Source organism: Ambystoma mexicanum, chromosome 7p (genome assembly GCF_040938575.1).
Source record: "Ambystoma mexicanum isolate Mex_15411 chromosome 7p, UKY_AmexF1_1, whole genome shotgun sequence".
NCBI lineage: Eukaryota > Metazoa > Chordata > Amphibia > Caudata > Ambystomatidae > Ambystoma > Ambystoma mexicanum.
In genome coordinates, this window is record NC_090939.1 from 818,228,462 (window position 1) to 818,242,359 (window position 13,898).

Genomic DNA, 13,898 nt, shown 5'->3' on the forward strand with positions numbered 1-13,898 from the left:
TGTACATTACTATTAAATGTATCAACTGGTCCAGATCAGTATAAAACCCTTGACAAGTGAAATAAAAAGGTTTCTGGGCTTGTGCATGGCTGGAAGAGTCACGTATGTAGAGATACAAATGGGACTTTTATATTAAGAAAGCAAACCATTATGTATTAAAAAAAAACTTAAATGTACATTTATTGGTGGCCCTTTTGAATGTGGAACTCAGACAAGGGAAACATGGGGGTGTGAGAGAAGTCATGTAAGCACACCCAGATGTTTTATGAAGTATGTCTATTAATTGTTAAATAATGAATTACAATGTGTGCCACTGAAAATGTTCTCTATACAGCAGGTATTGACAGGGTAATATTTTTTAAAAGAATTCTACATTGTTCTTCTTTTACTACAGCTGGTGCTGAATATTAAAATACATGTTAAACATTATTTTACTTTTGATATGCATCATATGTTTAATTGGCTCCACAGCAGGTTAAAACACATAAGTAGACATTCCAAACACATGAATAAGGCAGACAAATAATTATTATAATTTTTATTGTTCAAATTGGCATACAATAAATAAATAATTTGAATTTTGATTGGATATCTCTCTATGTATATCTATTTAGCTCTCCTAAACATCCGTGAAAATCTGCTCTCTAACCTTGACTCTAACATCCCCTCTGTCCTCATCCTCCTCGATCTCTCTTCTGCCTTCAACACGGTCAACCATACCATCCTGCTCAACTATCTCCCTGACAACCTGGGTATCAATGATCAGGCTCTGGCCTGGCTGACTTCTTTCCTCTCTGATCGACCCTCCCATGTCCAACTTAGGTCCTTCCTTTCATCTATCTCCCTTTCTACCTGCGGTGTTCCCCAGGGGTCTAACCTCTCTCCCTCGCTTTCCAACCAATACCTTGCAACTCTCACCCAATGCATTGCCGTTTCTGCTCTAATTTGCAGTGCTATGCTGATGACACTCAACTCATTTTCAGGCTTCCCTCAGCCACCTCTTCTGCTCTCATCTCTGATTGCCTGTCCACTATTCAGGATTGGTGTGCCACCAACGATCTCTGCCTGAATTCCAGCATGATGGAGATCCTCTGCATTTGCACACCTTCACCCTCCTTTCCTTTCTTCCTCTGGCCCACCTCCCTTGGCCCTCCACCTACCCCCACCTGCAAGGCTAAGAACCTGGAGGTCATCTTTGATTCCACGCTTTCCTTTTCTGCCCATATCTCTGATGTCTCTAAAAAGTCAAACTTCCTACTGCACCTCCTCAGAGATATTCTGGCTTTCCTCTCCTTCCCCCAGAAGTTCACTGTCTCTCGAGTCCTGGTTCTCTCTAGGTTGGATTATTGCGACAGCCTTTTTATAAACCAACCTGCTTCTACTCTCTGCCCTTTGCAACTCATCCAGAACAGGACTGCAAGAAGTCTCCTTGGCCTCAAGCCCTGGGATTGTATCTCTCCAGCCCTGAAATCTCTTCATTCGCTCCCGGTGGCTGCAAGGATTAAATTCAAGACCTTTTGCATTGTCCACAAAGCTTTCTGTGACCTGGGTCCAAATACTTTCAACTGTCCCTCCGTAAATAACTTCCCTCCAGAGCTCTTGACTCCTCCACCTCCAACTGCCTCAGGGTCCTTTGTTTCTCAAAGAAACGAGCTGAGGGTAGATCTCTGTCTTTAGTGGGGGCCTCCCTCTAGTACAGCCTCCATGCCACTCTGAAACTTGAGGAGAACCAACCCTGGTTCCGGAAGCACCTCAAGACCTTCCTCTTTGCTTCTGTCTTAGCTCCTCCTCTCCCTTGCTGATCTGTTCTGTTTCGGCATTGTGCACCTGGTTACCCTCTGATTTTGGGCCCAGGGACCTGCCCACCCTGCCATGCACCCACACTGCGTACAGGCAACCCTTGCACTTGGGTTTGTATCTGTAACCCTACAGCCCCACCCCTATTTTCAGGACTTATCAGACACCTCCTGTCTGTTGCCTTAAATCTAGCACTTTGCCACCTGCTGGCTGCACCACCACTGTTTATTTTTTGTTATTCCTTTGCTCAGCACTTTCCACTTCTCCCCCTCCCCTCTGCAATTTACCCCTTCCCTCTCCCCTGCACTTGTGCGTTCTCAATGTCACTGGGCCTAGTAAGATCGTTGTTTTGTTCTCCCTTGTTCCCCTCCCTTGCCTCGTCGAGCTATGAAACACTTGTGTATGAGCGCAATACAAATAAAATATCAATATCAATATGTACAATATTACAACTGAGGACAATTCATTTACACAATTTATTTCTGAATTTTAATGATTTTAACTAAGCATCAGAAAATGAATTAGAAAATAATAATAACATTTTATCATTTTTCATTTCTTTCTTATTTTTAAGTTCTAAAATGTATAAATATTCCAAGTCGGGCAATAATTCCAGAATTTCATTATTTTTACTTAGCATCAGGGTATTATTTTTCTCCAATGTCTGTTTTTGAAAATGTTTATTTAATGCCAAAAAGACTGAGATAACTATTTCAGAGTTCAGAGCATATTTCATTTAGAAAGCAAATTATTTGCATGTGTGGAATAGAAGTCACAACATTTGTTTGTTTGGAGAGAGAGGATACAAAGCGAAGTACCTAATGAAGATCTTAATGATATTTGTGGTACTGGTATCTTATTGAACTATTGTCTTATGAATATTTTTCAATTGACAGATTGCAAAACTGAGAAGAATTTCTTATTAAAAGTTGCAGCAAATCTGTACTTTCTCATAGATAGATTTGTTGGGGCACGAAACAAATGCGAAATAATTACCTGATTGCAAACAAAAAGGGATAACCTTAAAACATTTGTGTAGACCCTGGGAAACAATGTGAGAGTAAACATCCTGAGCAAACTTATTTACATAAAGAATATGGACAGATTCTTACAGAATTAAATGCCTAAAAGCAAGATCATGCAGAATGTACCCCACAACAGCATGAACTCCGAAGAACGGTGGATCAACAGCGATCCAAAAATAGAATCATATTTACAACAGATATTTTAATTAAAACACCAAGTTAATGATCCAATTAGTTGGACTACTGAACAGCCCACCCACATGTGGTAAGTGAAACACCATAATGATGGTAGCAATTCAAATAAAAGCCAAGAGAAGGAGAAAACAAAACTTCTGGCTCAGGGACCAAATTCTTACAGTTAAAGGGTAGAAATAATTTCTCTAGACACTAATAAAAGTACAAACAATTCCCAAAAGAGTCAACAGAATGAACATGCTCATGAGAGAGGGATTCCTGAAAATAGTTATTCCTCCACAAACCACATTTCAAAGCATTTATTCTGCACAATCCAACTATTTGCAGAATTATGCTGAGGAATATGACCTTAAAATAAATTATCATTAGACCAAGCTAATGCATTTTGCAAACAAGCCCACATATACTCCGAGTATGGAATTAGCAGGAAGTCGCATTGAGTATGTATATCAATTCAAGTATCTGGGCTGATTGTGGGGCTATAATTATAGTAAAAATCACAAAGCACTAGCTGATAACTTGATGATAGCAAAGTGCATTAAAGAAGTCTCTCGCTACAGACTACATGGAACTTTAGCCCTCTATAAACAGAGCTTCTGTAACACCTTTTTTTCTATGGACTTGAAGCTCTGTGTCTAGATGACTTATCTTCGTCAAAGATAATAGAGGAAACATTCTGGAGGAGCATACTATCTGTGAGACCCATCGTTCCCATAGAATTAATTAGGCTAGAAATGGGCCTCTCTTCATGAACAACTATGGTATTGAAAGGCAGTGTTTATTGTATATTAAATCTCGAACTTCCCCACTATGCCCATTGTTACAACTAATGGGAAAGGAAAGGGACAATTTTGTAGGGAATACATATACTGCCTTAATGTATAAGATCTTTGAATAAATAGATTGGATTCCCAATTGGACCGAAGACTATTTTACAATAAGAAAGAATCTTACACTAAAATTGGAACGCTGGGACTGGATAAGGAACTATATGCTTATGGCGACACTAAGGAGCTCTAACTCTATGATGCGGGACCTAGTGCATAAATATAAATCCCCTAAATTGTATCTGGAGATTTGCCCATCAAACAACTTACTCCAATTCCTTTTAATCCTTAAGCTAAACAAACTTCCGATCCTGGACTCTATTAGACCCGAATTGAATATTGCTAAGGAAGATAGAACCTACTGACTTTGTGGAATTACGGGGGAAAAAGGGAATCGGCCCACCATGTACTAACAGAATATATTCTATATGATCATCTTTGTATCCGATATCTGGGACCGCATGTTGCAAACGTAGACAGTATAAAAGGTGATTCCTTTTGGCGGTATTGCCTAAACACTGAAAACAATAAACTCCAAATTGCACTCCATCATGTCTGGAATGGAGTAAGCGCTACTGGGAATCTAGATAGGCCAGAGGCTTACCGAACATTAGCTTACTATGTTAAAGTTATTTGTTTTGTATTGATTATTATTTAATGCATGGAAGAATCTGTGAGTAATCCACATTTTTTATCTAAGCTATGTTATTATGCAGAATGGGTTGTATGACTTTGAATGCATTATTTTATAATTATAATAAGTCAAAGTTCTTTTTTTTTTAAAACTGTATACATAAAAAAATCCAACTACATCAGTCCTCATTAGAAAGGCTCCAGGCCTATCCTTGGTTTTCATTAAAGCCTAATTGAGCATAAGAATCATCCAATTCATGGCTTCTTTTGATGGACCAAGACAATTAGGTGCAAGGTTCAGGTCAGAGATACTTCCAATATCTCTAGAAAGGATACATTAACCTGATGTGTGATATTTAAGCAAGTTGCTTGACCCAAATATCCAACACAAAGTAAATAACTCAGTATAAGCACACAGACATATGCTGGAGCAGTCACTCACAAACAATTTGACCCAAGAATTATGCCAAGATCCCCTCCCTGGGCAAACCGTGAGCTTGTGGAAAATAAAAAATATCTACCATTTCCTGAGAAGATCCATGGGAATTTTTACGAAAAGACCCCAACAACAACTTCAATGACCGTATAGCCTAGATTTCAGAGATATGAATCAAGAGAAGTTCAGAGATATCAAAAAATCTGGAAAGCCAGGTGGGAATGCTTACTGAGCAAATTGGAAAATTACTTAGCAGCATGCAAAAAAAAACACCTCTTGCATAAGAAAATAAATATGCTCTGAACACTACACAGAACTCAAGCATGTGACTAGATAAAAAAAAACGCTCAATAAAAACCAACCAGGGAACCAACCTGGAGTTATATCAGTGGCAACGCGCTCGCCTTGGAAACAAGACGACGTGAAGCAGCACAGGTTTGATTACCGGCTCTGCGCTTAGAAACATTTGGGTATTAAAATAACCAGTTACAAATAAAATAACCAATTATTGATGCATTTAAGATAGGCAATATTGAGAATTATGATGAAAGGAGGGACATCTAAGAACAATACACAATTATAGAAAACATAGAGAGACCAAGCAGGTCAATTTTGAACACAACGGAGCGATCACATTCATTTCAGAGATAGAACGCCTGGAAACACAGGAACCAGAAAAGGAAGAAGCACCATCCTAGCAAGTAGGGTTCATTGAAGAAGCAGAAGAATGAAGGATAAGACTGACCATTAAGTGAAGACATAAAGTTAGCAAATAGCAAAGAGAGGTACCGTGAGGATGCTTTAGAATCTAAACCATGTAGCAATCGAGGGTTGTAGGTCAAATGATCGAATCTAAATGGTCGACAGGACAAATGGTCGACACCAAAAGGTCGACAGGTCAAATGATCACTTTTTTTGTTTTTTGTTTTTTCACTTTTTTTGGGGGGGTACCCCCAAACCCCATTTTTCTTGCTAAAAACCACTTTTTTTCCGAAACGAAAACCTAAAAAAATATATATAACAAAAAAAAAATTGATCATTTGACCTGTCGACCAAATTGTGTCGACCTTTTGACTGTCGACCCTTTGTCTGTCGACCATTTGACTAGACACCGCAATCGAGAGTGTAACACAATGTAAAACCAATATATCAGTGGTGCAGAAGGATATGAATAGTAACTGGTTGCACGATTGCCTTTAATAAATCAGAACCATCCCCTTCAGAACAGTAGCCTGCATGCACAGGAGTGTAACAGAAGGTGCAAAAAACAAGAACCATTGTGTCAAATAATGGACAATAATGGGGCAAGGCCAGACAGAGTTCAGACACATCAGAAGGTAAGAGTGAAAAACACAAGTCAAAGAATCGCTGTTGAAATGCGAATTATGGTTTCTTCATCATCTGATGTGCATGGGACTTTTGATCTCAATGATCCCAGCACGAATCAAAAGAATGTAACAAATTATCAGAATTAAGAATTGTATTGTTTTGCATGTTACCTGACATGGTTCTACTTTTCATTGATTACAGTGTAAGCCATGATTCTTTTTAAAACAGGGTCAATATTTCATTAAAAAAGGCAAAGGATGAAAGGAGTACTGTGATATGGAACGGAGCTGCATTACATGAACATGCAGCTTAGTGATATGGACACTCTGATGTGTAAATATAAAACAAGGCTTAAAAGATTTAACAATGCATTTTCTGAAATACTCTAAAAATCAGTGTATCAAATTACTACAACCCAGAACCTAGGGAATAGCTTATTCACACAGGATTGAAGTGAGGAAACGTCTCTTATCACAACATTTGTTCGGTTAAACAAGGGAATTGTGCTGTTAGAGCACAAGTTGTTACAGCATAAATTTCAGAGGAACAAAAAACAAGGAGGCACGGAAATTAGAAAAAAAACATTTAGTTAGAAATGTGTTTAGTTAACCCGGGGCTATTGTTTTTAGAATGAAGCATCTCTCACATGACGTTACGTGTTCATGAAGTTGTGAGGTGAGTAAACAAAGACATTGGGCCTCATTATAAGAATGGCGATCCAGAAACTACGGTACCGGTAAGCATGCCGGTACCGTAATTCCCAGACCGCCATACTACGAGCTGTGTTCGCAGGCACCTGTCAGCCCGGCAGGTATGGCCTGGCGGGCGGAGTGGCACCCGCGAGCGCAGCATGTCAGATGCACCGGCACCCGGCAATGAAGGAATTACCGGGTCCAGCAATGTTGGAATTACCTGGTAATTCCTCATTGACGGGTGCCAGAAAAAATGCAACTCCGGCGGCAGCCATGCCTGTTTTGCCGCCAGGGTTGTAATGAGGCCCATTCTGTTTAGATGAGCTTATATGGGCATGTAGAAAGTGTATGAAGAATAGGGTAACTATGAAAAGTGAATACACACAAGAGGAAGGGTTGTTGTTGATGTTAGCTGCTGTTAGCATTTCGTTTTTTGCCTTTTACTGTGGCATTTTAACTGTAAACCAGAGGCAGATTTTTCAGGGAATGAAGAGAAAAGCCAAAGCATTTGTTTACAAAGAATGCAAGCTGATCTTTGCCTCTGAACATGTCTAAAAATAAAAAGGAATCAAAAAAAGGTCGGGGAACCCCTCTACCGAGATGAACATGAGAACGAACACGGACAAAAAACCTGTTCTCTTGGAAGGTGCCCACTCGGGATGGTTTATACCTATGTTTTAGCTCACTGTACCTTTCACAGAGGAGAAATACCATTTGCATATCAGTCTTGTCCCACCGACTTGGGAAGTCCAGCACTGAAATGCTAGGCAATTCTTCTCTGAACAAGAGAACCAACATCAACCCCACACGCATGTATCAGCCTTTTCGGGCTTCATCAGTGAGGTGAAGCTGTGTCTCTCTAAGCACATTGAGCAAGGGGTCCAGATCTGGATTAGCCTGCGTAACCCCAAGTTCTTAGAAATAAAATAAAAAAGTCTGGGAGCCCCTATACCGAGAACGAACACAGCCAAATAACCTGTTCTCTGGAAAGGTGCCCACTCGGGCAATATCATGCCATTTAGCAGCTGGAATCAACCCAAGATTGGGCCACCGAATACTACTGACTCCCATAAAAATGCAAGAGCAAGATTGCGGCAAGCGAGGCTTGAGAATTCAGTATGCGCATCTGGGTTCTGTGTGCTTGTTTCAACACTATCATTGTTCCACCATGAACAGGCCAAATAAAATCAGGCCAAAACATATGTATTTAATTCAGTACACGGGAGACACATGGTTAATATTCTACACTGAAAGCATTTTAGGGGCAAGTTTGCAAATATGGCTTGGTTGCTCTCTTGGCAGTTTAAATTGTCATGAAGACAAACAAAAAGATAGAATTTTGTGTTTTATTTTTCTCTATGAGTGTTGTTCACATTTGTTTTTTGGGATGAATGTGATGAATTAAACTTTAACAGGGATATTGATGGCCCACTGACAGGTGTATATTAGAACTACAGTGCTGCATTTTTAATGTCAATGAGGAGAATGTACTGATGTGTGATTCACTGGTTAATAAAGAGATGGTTTGGTTTCATCAGTACAAGACTTTCTGTTAGATTCCATTTATAATAGTTGTAGGTGTACCAGTTAGTTTATATAAGAATAAAAGCCTTGGTAAGTGAAATGAAAAGGTTTATGGGTATGTTTAATCTCATTTTACATGGCTGGAAGAGTCCCAAATAAGTACAATTGAATGTAGAGCTACAATAGGGAATGTCACTACAATGAACCCAGGTAACGGGTCCAATAAGAAGAGGTAACAGTATTTGAGATGGATGTGGATGCAGATCTTACTTCAAACATCAATAATCACACCAACTCAAGAAGTTGGCAAAAGTTAAAGCTGTTTTTATAACAAGTCTTTAAAATAGGGAGTACAACAGACATCAACAGACGCCGCACAGACCTATCTCGACATAATCCTAAAAAGACATTGGGCCTCATTACGACCCAGGCGGTAAGTTACCGCCTGGGCCGTCACTTTACCACCATGGCGTAAACTACGTTTACGCCATGGTGGTTGGCGGACTTACCGCCCCATTCCGACCTTGGCGGGGCGGTAAGTCCCCAATCCCCATTTACCCTTCCCCATTCCCATTTTTGCCCCATAGGGCATATTGGGAGTGGGGAAGGCGTTAATTACGCCACCGTAAATTACGGTGGCGTAATTAACTCCATGGTCCCTTAGCGCCATGGATTTTAACACCCGCTAAAAGCGGGTGTTAAAAGCTCCATGGCGCTAAGGGACCTCGTAATTGGCGGTAAGGGGTCGGCGCAGCTAACGCTGGCGTAAACCCCTTACCGCCAGGGTCGTAATGAGGCCCATTGCCTTTATACTAAATATTCGTCTTGAGTGACGCCAGGATACATGGCAACATTTTTAGAAAAACGACTAGGGGTTGTGGTTGATCAATGGGGAACATCTACATATACTTTCTATGGGCTCAGGGACGTGATTGGATCTTTAAGATCAGGTGGGTAACTAAGCCCATCCCAAGTGCAAGTCATCTTCCGTGTCATGAAAATATATACGACATACTGTTGGCTTCTCAAACTATAGGGCTCCTTAATACGTGGTCCTCTACAATTGGTTGGCACACTTGCACCCTTCTGGAACATTCCACACGCTAGCAGCACACAACTGGGACTCCAGGTGCTGAGGGGTTTGGCCTGGTCATGCCTCCCACCCAATTAGCCTAACATCCATCATAGCTCTTCCGGTCTGCCATTCAATTAATACCTTTGAACTCAGCCTTGTAGAGGCTCACTGCACCTGGGAATAAAAGGGAGTGAAGCAAGGTCTTATCTTCTGGTCTCGGTGTAGCTCGACCCAAAGTCTATTCTCATCCAATCATGTGACTGGAGACCACCTTTTCGAGCTCTTTGTTGTATTTTAAAACCTGTAAATGAAGAAATCTAGGCACCCTCGATGGTTTTCAATACACCTCAAATGGAAGCTGAGCTTGCTTCTCACGTTTTTGTATCTGCTTGAGTACATGGCTGGGCCCTCAGCGGCCCCAACTCTTGACACTGGACCAGGCAAGCCTTTCATGAATCTTCCTTCACCATCACCTATTATTCTGCTGCACCACACTTCCATTTCTTCCATTCATGGGGTCAAAGTTTGCTAAAGTGCATTGTGGAATATCCAGATTCTATATATTTCCTACATATACATACATTGGCGCATCACCACGATCTATTCACTATGTATAGCCAGCCTTATGATTACTTTGTCTACTTGTGTTACTGCATCTGTACAATTGTAAAATGGTTTTGCATTTTCTTCAGTGCCTCTCCGCACATGCAATCTTCATTTCAGGGGTGAAATGTTACATACTTCATTACTTCGCCATCAGGTTCTATAGGGTCTATATCTTTCTTCATTTATATCTCTTCTTTGTGCATCACCTACACTTCATGTGACGTCACCAAATCCTTCTTTCATTCATTTTCACACTTCTTCTGGAACATCCTTCAGAAGATCATCATTACTTTGTGGATACATATAGGGTTTTATCAATGGCTACCTTGTTTCAAGGACTTTCTGCGGTATTGGCACTCTTACTGATATTGTACATGTCGCAATTTCTGGCTGCTAACATATAAGCAAAATCGGGGAGGAACTTCCGGTAGAGGTATTTGGCTCCTCCCCTGCACTATGAAAGCAAACTATTATATTTCTAAAATCCCTACAGTACAAGGACGAGAAGTTAGGAATGAGCGACTGAAACAAGGGATTAAGAGGGTCAATGAGGGCAGGATACGAGCACAAGGGACAATGACAAATGATTAGGAAGAGGAATATGGATGAGAGAGTAGGATGAGAGGCTGCAGGAGGCCAGAGGGACAAATATGGGGATGAGGACTAGGAGTAGGATGGGAGACTAGGATGAAGCACTTAGATGAGGGCAAAGATGTGTTGTAATGAGAGGAAAGCATATCCTTCACCATGTTAAGCTCCAAACCGTTTCTCTGCTGTAGTTTCTCCTTTCTGATTCATGTTGCTAGTCTTCTGGCATGCTTGTCTATTGGGGGTGTGGGGGGATCAACATCACCTCTGGGATGGCCACTGATCCCCACACATATTTCCATGACTAACAATGTATCCTGAGCTACATGCCACAGTTTCCTGGTTTGAACTTGGGCTACTCTATTGTTTACTCCAGCCTCCCCCACACTCCATGTTTCTGCACCCACAGGTGGGTCAGTAGCAGAGCTTTACAGAGGAGGAGTCTCAGGCCTCATTACGACCCAGGCGTTAAACCATGGCGCTATTAGCGCCATGGTTGACGCCGGATTCCGCCATGGTGAATGGCGGAATTACCGCCCCAATCCAAGGTTGGCGGGGCGGTAAGTCCCCATTCACCATTGGCCCTTCCCGATTCCCATTTTTGCCCCATAGGGCTCAATGGGAATGGGGAAGGAGGTAATTACGGTACCACAAATTGCGGTACCGTAATTACCTCCGAGGTCCCTTTGCGGGTCCCTTCCTTAATGGCTGGTAAAACCAGCAGTTATGGAAGGGACCCGCAAAGGGACCTCGTAATTGGGCGGTAAGGGATTACCGGCACCAGTGCCCTTACCGGTACCGGTATTCCCTTACCGCCTGGGTCATAATGAGGCCCAGTGGGATTTATTCAAACAAAATGTGTTGCGTGATTGAGGCTGTATGCTGTTTGGACTTTATGTACATAATGCTGTGTTTCCTGATTGTGGAAATTGTATTCAAGTTGAAGGGAAACATATGTATAACTTAGGGCATTCTCAACTTCCCAGAGAGTCACTTTGTTAAACTGCTTGAGTTTTAGATAAGAGAGTGTAGCAAGAATTTAAATGGGATACATTTCAAATGAATCTGATTACACTTTAATTTGATGGGTATCTACTTATGCATAACACATTCATGTTCACTCAATCCAGGGATTCACCATCAATGTCATTTTTCAAAGATGTGGCTGCTTTCACAATACAGTCTGCCTCTTTTAACACAATACTAGAAATATGCTATACTGACCTGGAAGATTGGAGAGCTATAACTTGCTTTATGATTGAGGTACAATGGCTCTGTCAGGATGGCTTCATGCGGCATATCCTCTTTAGACATAAATAACTGTAGATTGGATACAAAGCAAGCATTTATGTTCCAAATGTATTTTATTTGTATGCATTTACTTTTTTACGCATTTGCTTCAACTTTAGTCCCATAGAAAATCTGCCTAAGGCAAAACATACCATTCTTCACAACTTGAATGTCACATTTCAATTTCATAATGTGTGTTTTGTAGGTTTTAAATATATGTATTTCAACTTTACTTAGGCTTATTAAAAAGCATAAACAACTTTGGGTAGCACTAGGGGATGCTCCATGGAATAACAATATGCAACACAAGATTAGACGTGCTAGACCAAACTTGTTTACAAAAATGACGTGGGGGTGAAAAAAGAGCGTGCTCTACCTGAAAAGTGTGATTCCCTTCTGGTTTATATTAAGAGTGATTGGAAGTTAAAGCTGAATGTTCTGTGATGGGCAGTTAGTACTTCAAGAGGAGGTTTCTTTATGTGGGTTCAAAGTCCTGTCGTGGGGCTAGGACAAGTCTGCTTGAGATGCAGATGGACAAGAGATGCAGATCCAATGTTTGAGGGTGCACTTGTAGAAGCCTCGTCACCATAGCTCCCCTTGTAGCAGTGTTGGAGCCTGGAGCATGATTGGCTCTGTGTGGTGGGCACACATTTGTTCAAATATTCAGCATGTCAATGTATTAAAACATTTCAACAAACTGTAATAAGGCATATACTTGTGTGACGATGGGAGGGTCCTGCAAAATATTATGAGGAAGCAGACCCTGTTTTGCATGATTATACTTCACAGTGCACCGTGCCTCATCAAATTACTTTCTGCTTGTCCACATCTAACTATATCTCCATATATTTTCTTTGCCCGTGTTTCCTTTCTTTTCTTTCTTCGTCCTTCTAAGTCCGCTCTGTTACCTTCATCAGAAACTTCACTTCCTGTCACACTATCAGAATCTTTCTAGATCCGTCCTTTCGGGTGTTGGAGAGGACCCCCAGGTATGCCAGAGGGACACTGCAAGTCACCTGACTTGAAGGGCCCAACTCCTTCTGCCCAGGATACACGGAGGACTCAGTCAACAGCAAGTTCAAACTGTGGTTTACTACAGGCAAAACGAACAGGGATCAGCACAGGAACACAGAGAATCCATGCACATCTCGCTCTTCATCGGCTCGCAGGCCAGTTTTACTACTCAATTACATCAGAGTGATGTCACAACCTGGGCCCTTCTCCAGTAAACCAGATAATTTGGTATTGAGTATTATACCACCTAAAGTGGACCTTATAGATGTTATTCTACTGTCCCTTGCATGTCAGGTTGCTGGCCTGGTCCCGTCCCCAAGTCGCTAACTATAACATTGTTGCAGTGTGGTATTCTTACCATTGGTTCTTGCCATTGCTACCCATCCCTAGGGTACTAAACTCTGATTGGCTAGAACTGACGTCCACAGGCCTGGGATCCGCAAAGGTTCTCAGCTCGCTGTGTACCTATTCAAGGTAATAAGAATTACTATGTGTCTGCATTGTAATTTGTGTGTACCACCTTAGCTCATAAGAGGGCTCTCCTGATCAGCGCAACACTTGTTGCATATTGTTGCATACTTGTCGCTGTCTGTGCATGGCTGCCTGGGACCAGCACTCCTTTCCCACTGCTGGTTGCTTCGGCCGTGTCACGTGTTCAGAGACCACAAATTTTGAGCTGTGTAGCTCCGAATTATGAGGATTTATTAGCATTTTCTGCAGCTGGTCCATTTCACCTCTGGGGATTGGAATCTCATCCGTATCTCTTGGCCTTGGCTCTGGGTCCTGTTTCACACATCTTGCTCTCTGTGCAGCCTGAATCAACTCAGACCATCTCTTGCTCTGAGGCTGAAGGCCTGCTGTCATTTT

At 41.5% G+C, this 13,898-nt stretch overlaps 1 protein-coding gene across 2 annotated transcripts in view; it reads right to left on the bottom strand.

The window, feature by feature from the left end:
- LOC138525571 (uncharacterized) overlaps window positions 1-13,898 on the bottom strand; it is a 281,870-nt gene that overhangs the window by 11,983 nt on the left and 255,989 nt on the right. For both annotated transcript variants that reach the window (XM_069635608.1, XM_069635607.1), the window contains one exon: window positions 11,952-12,047. In XM_069635608.1, the coding sequence (XP_069491709.1) occupies window positions 11,952-12,047 (96 nt within the window). The remainder of the gene's footprint in view (window positions 1-11,951; window positions 12,048-13,898) is intronic.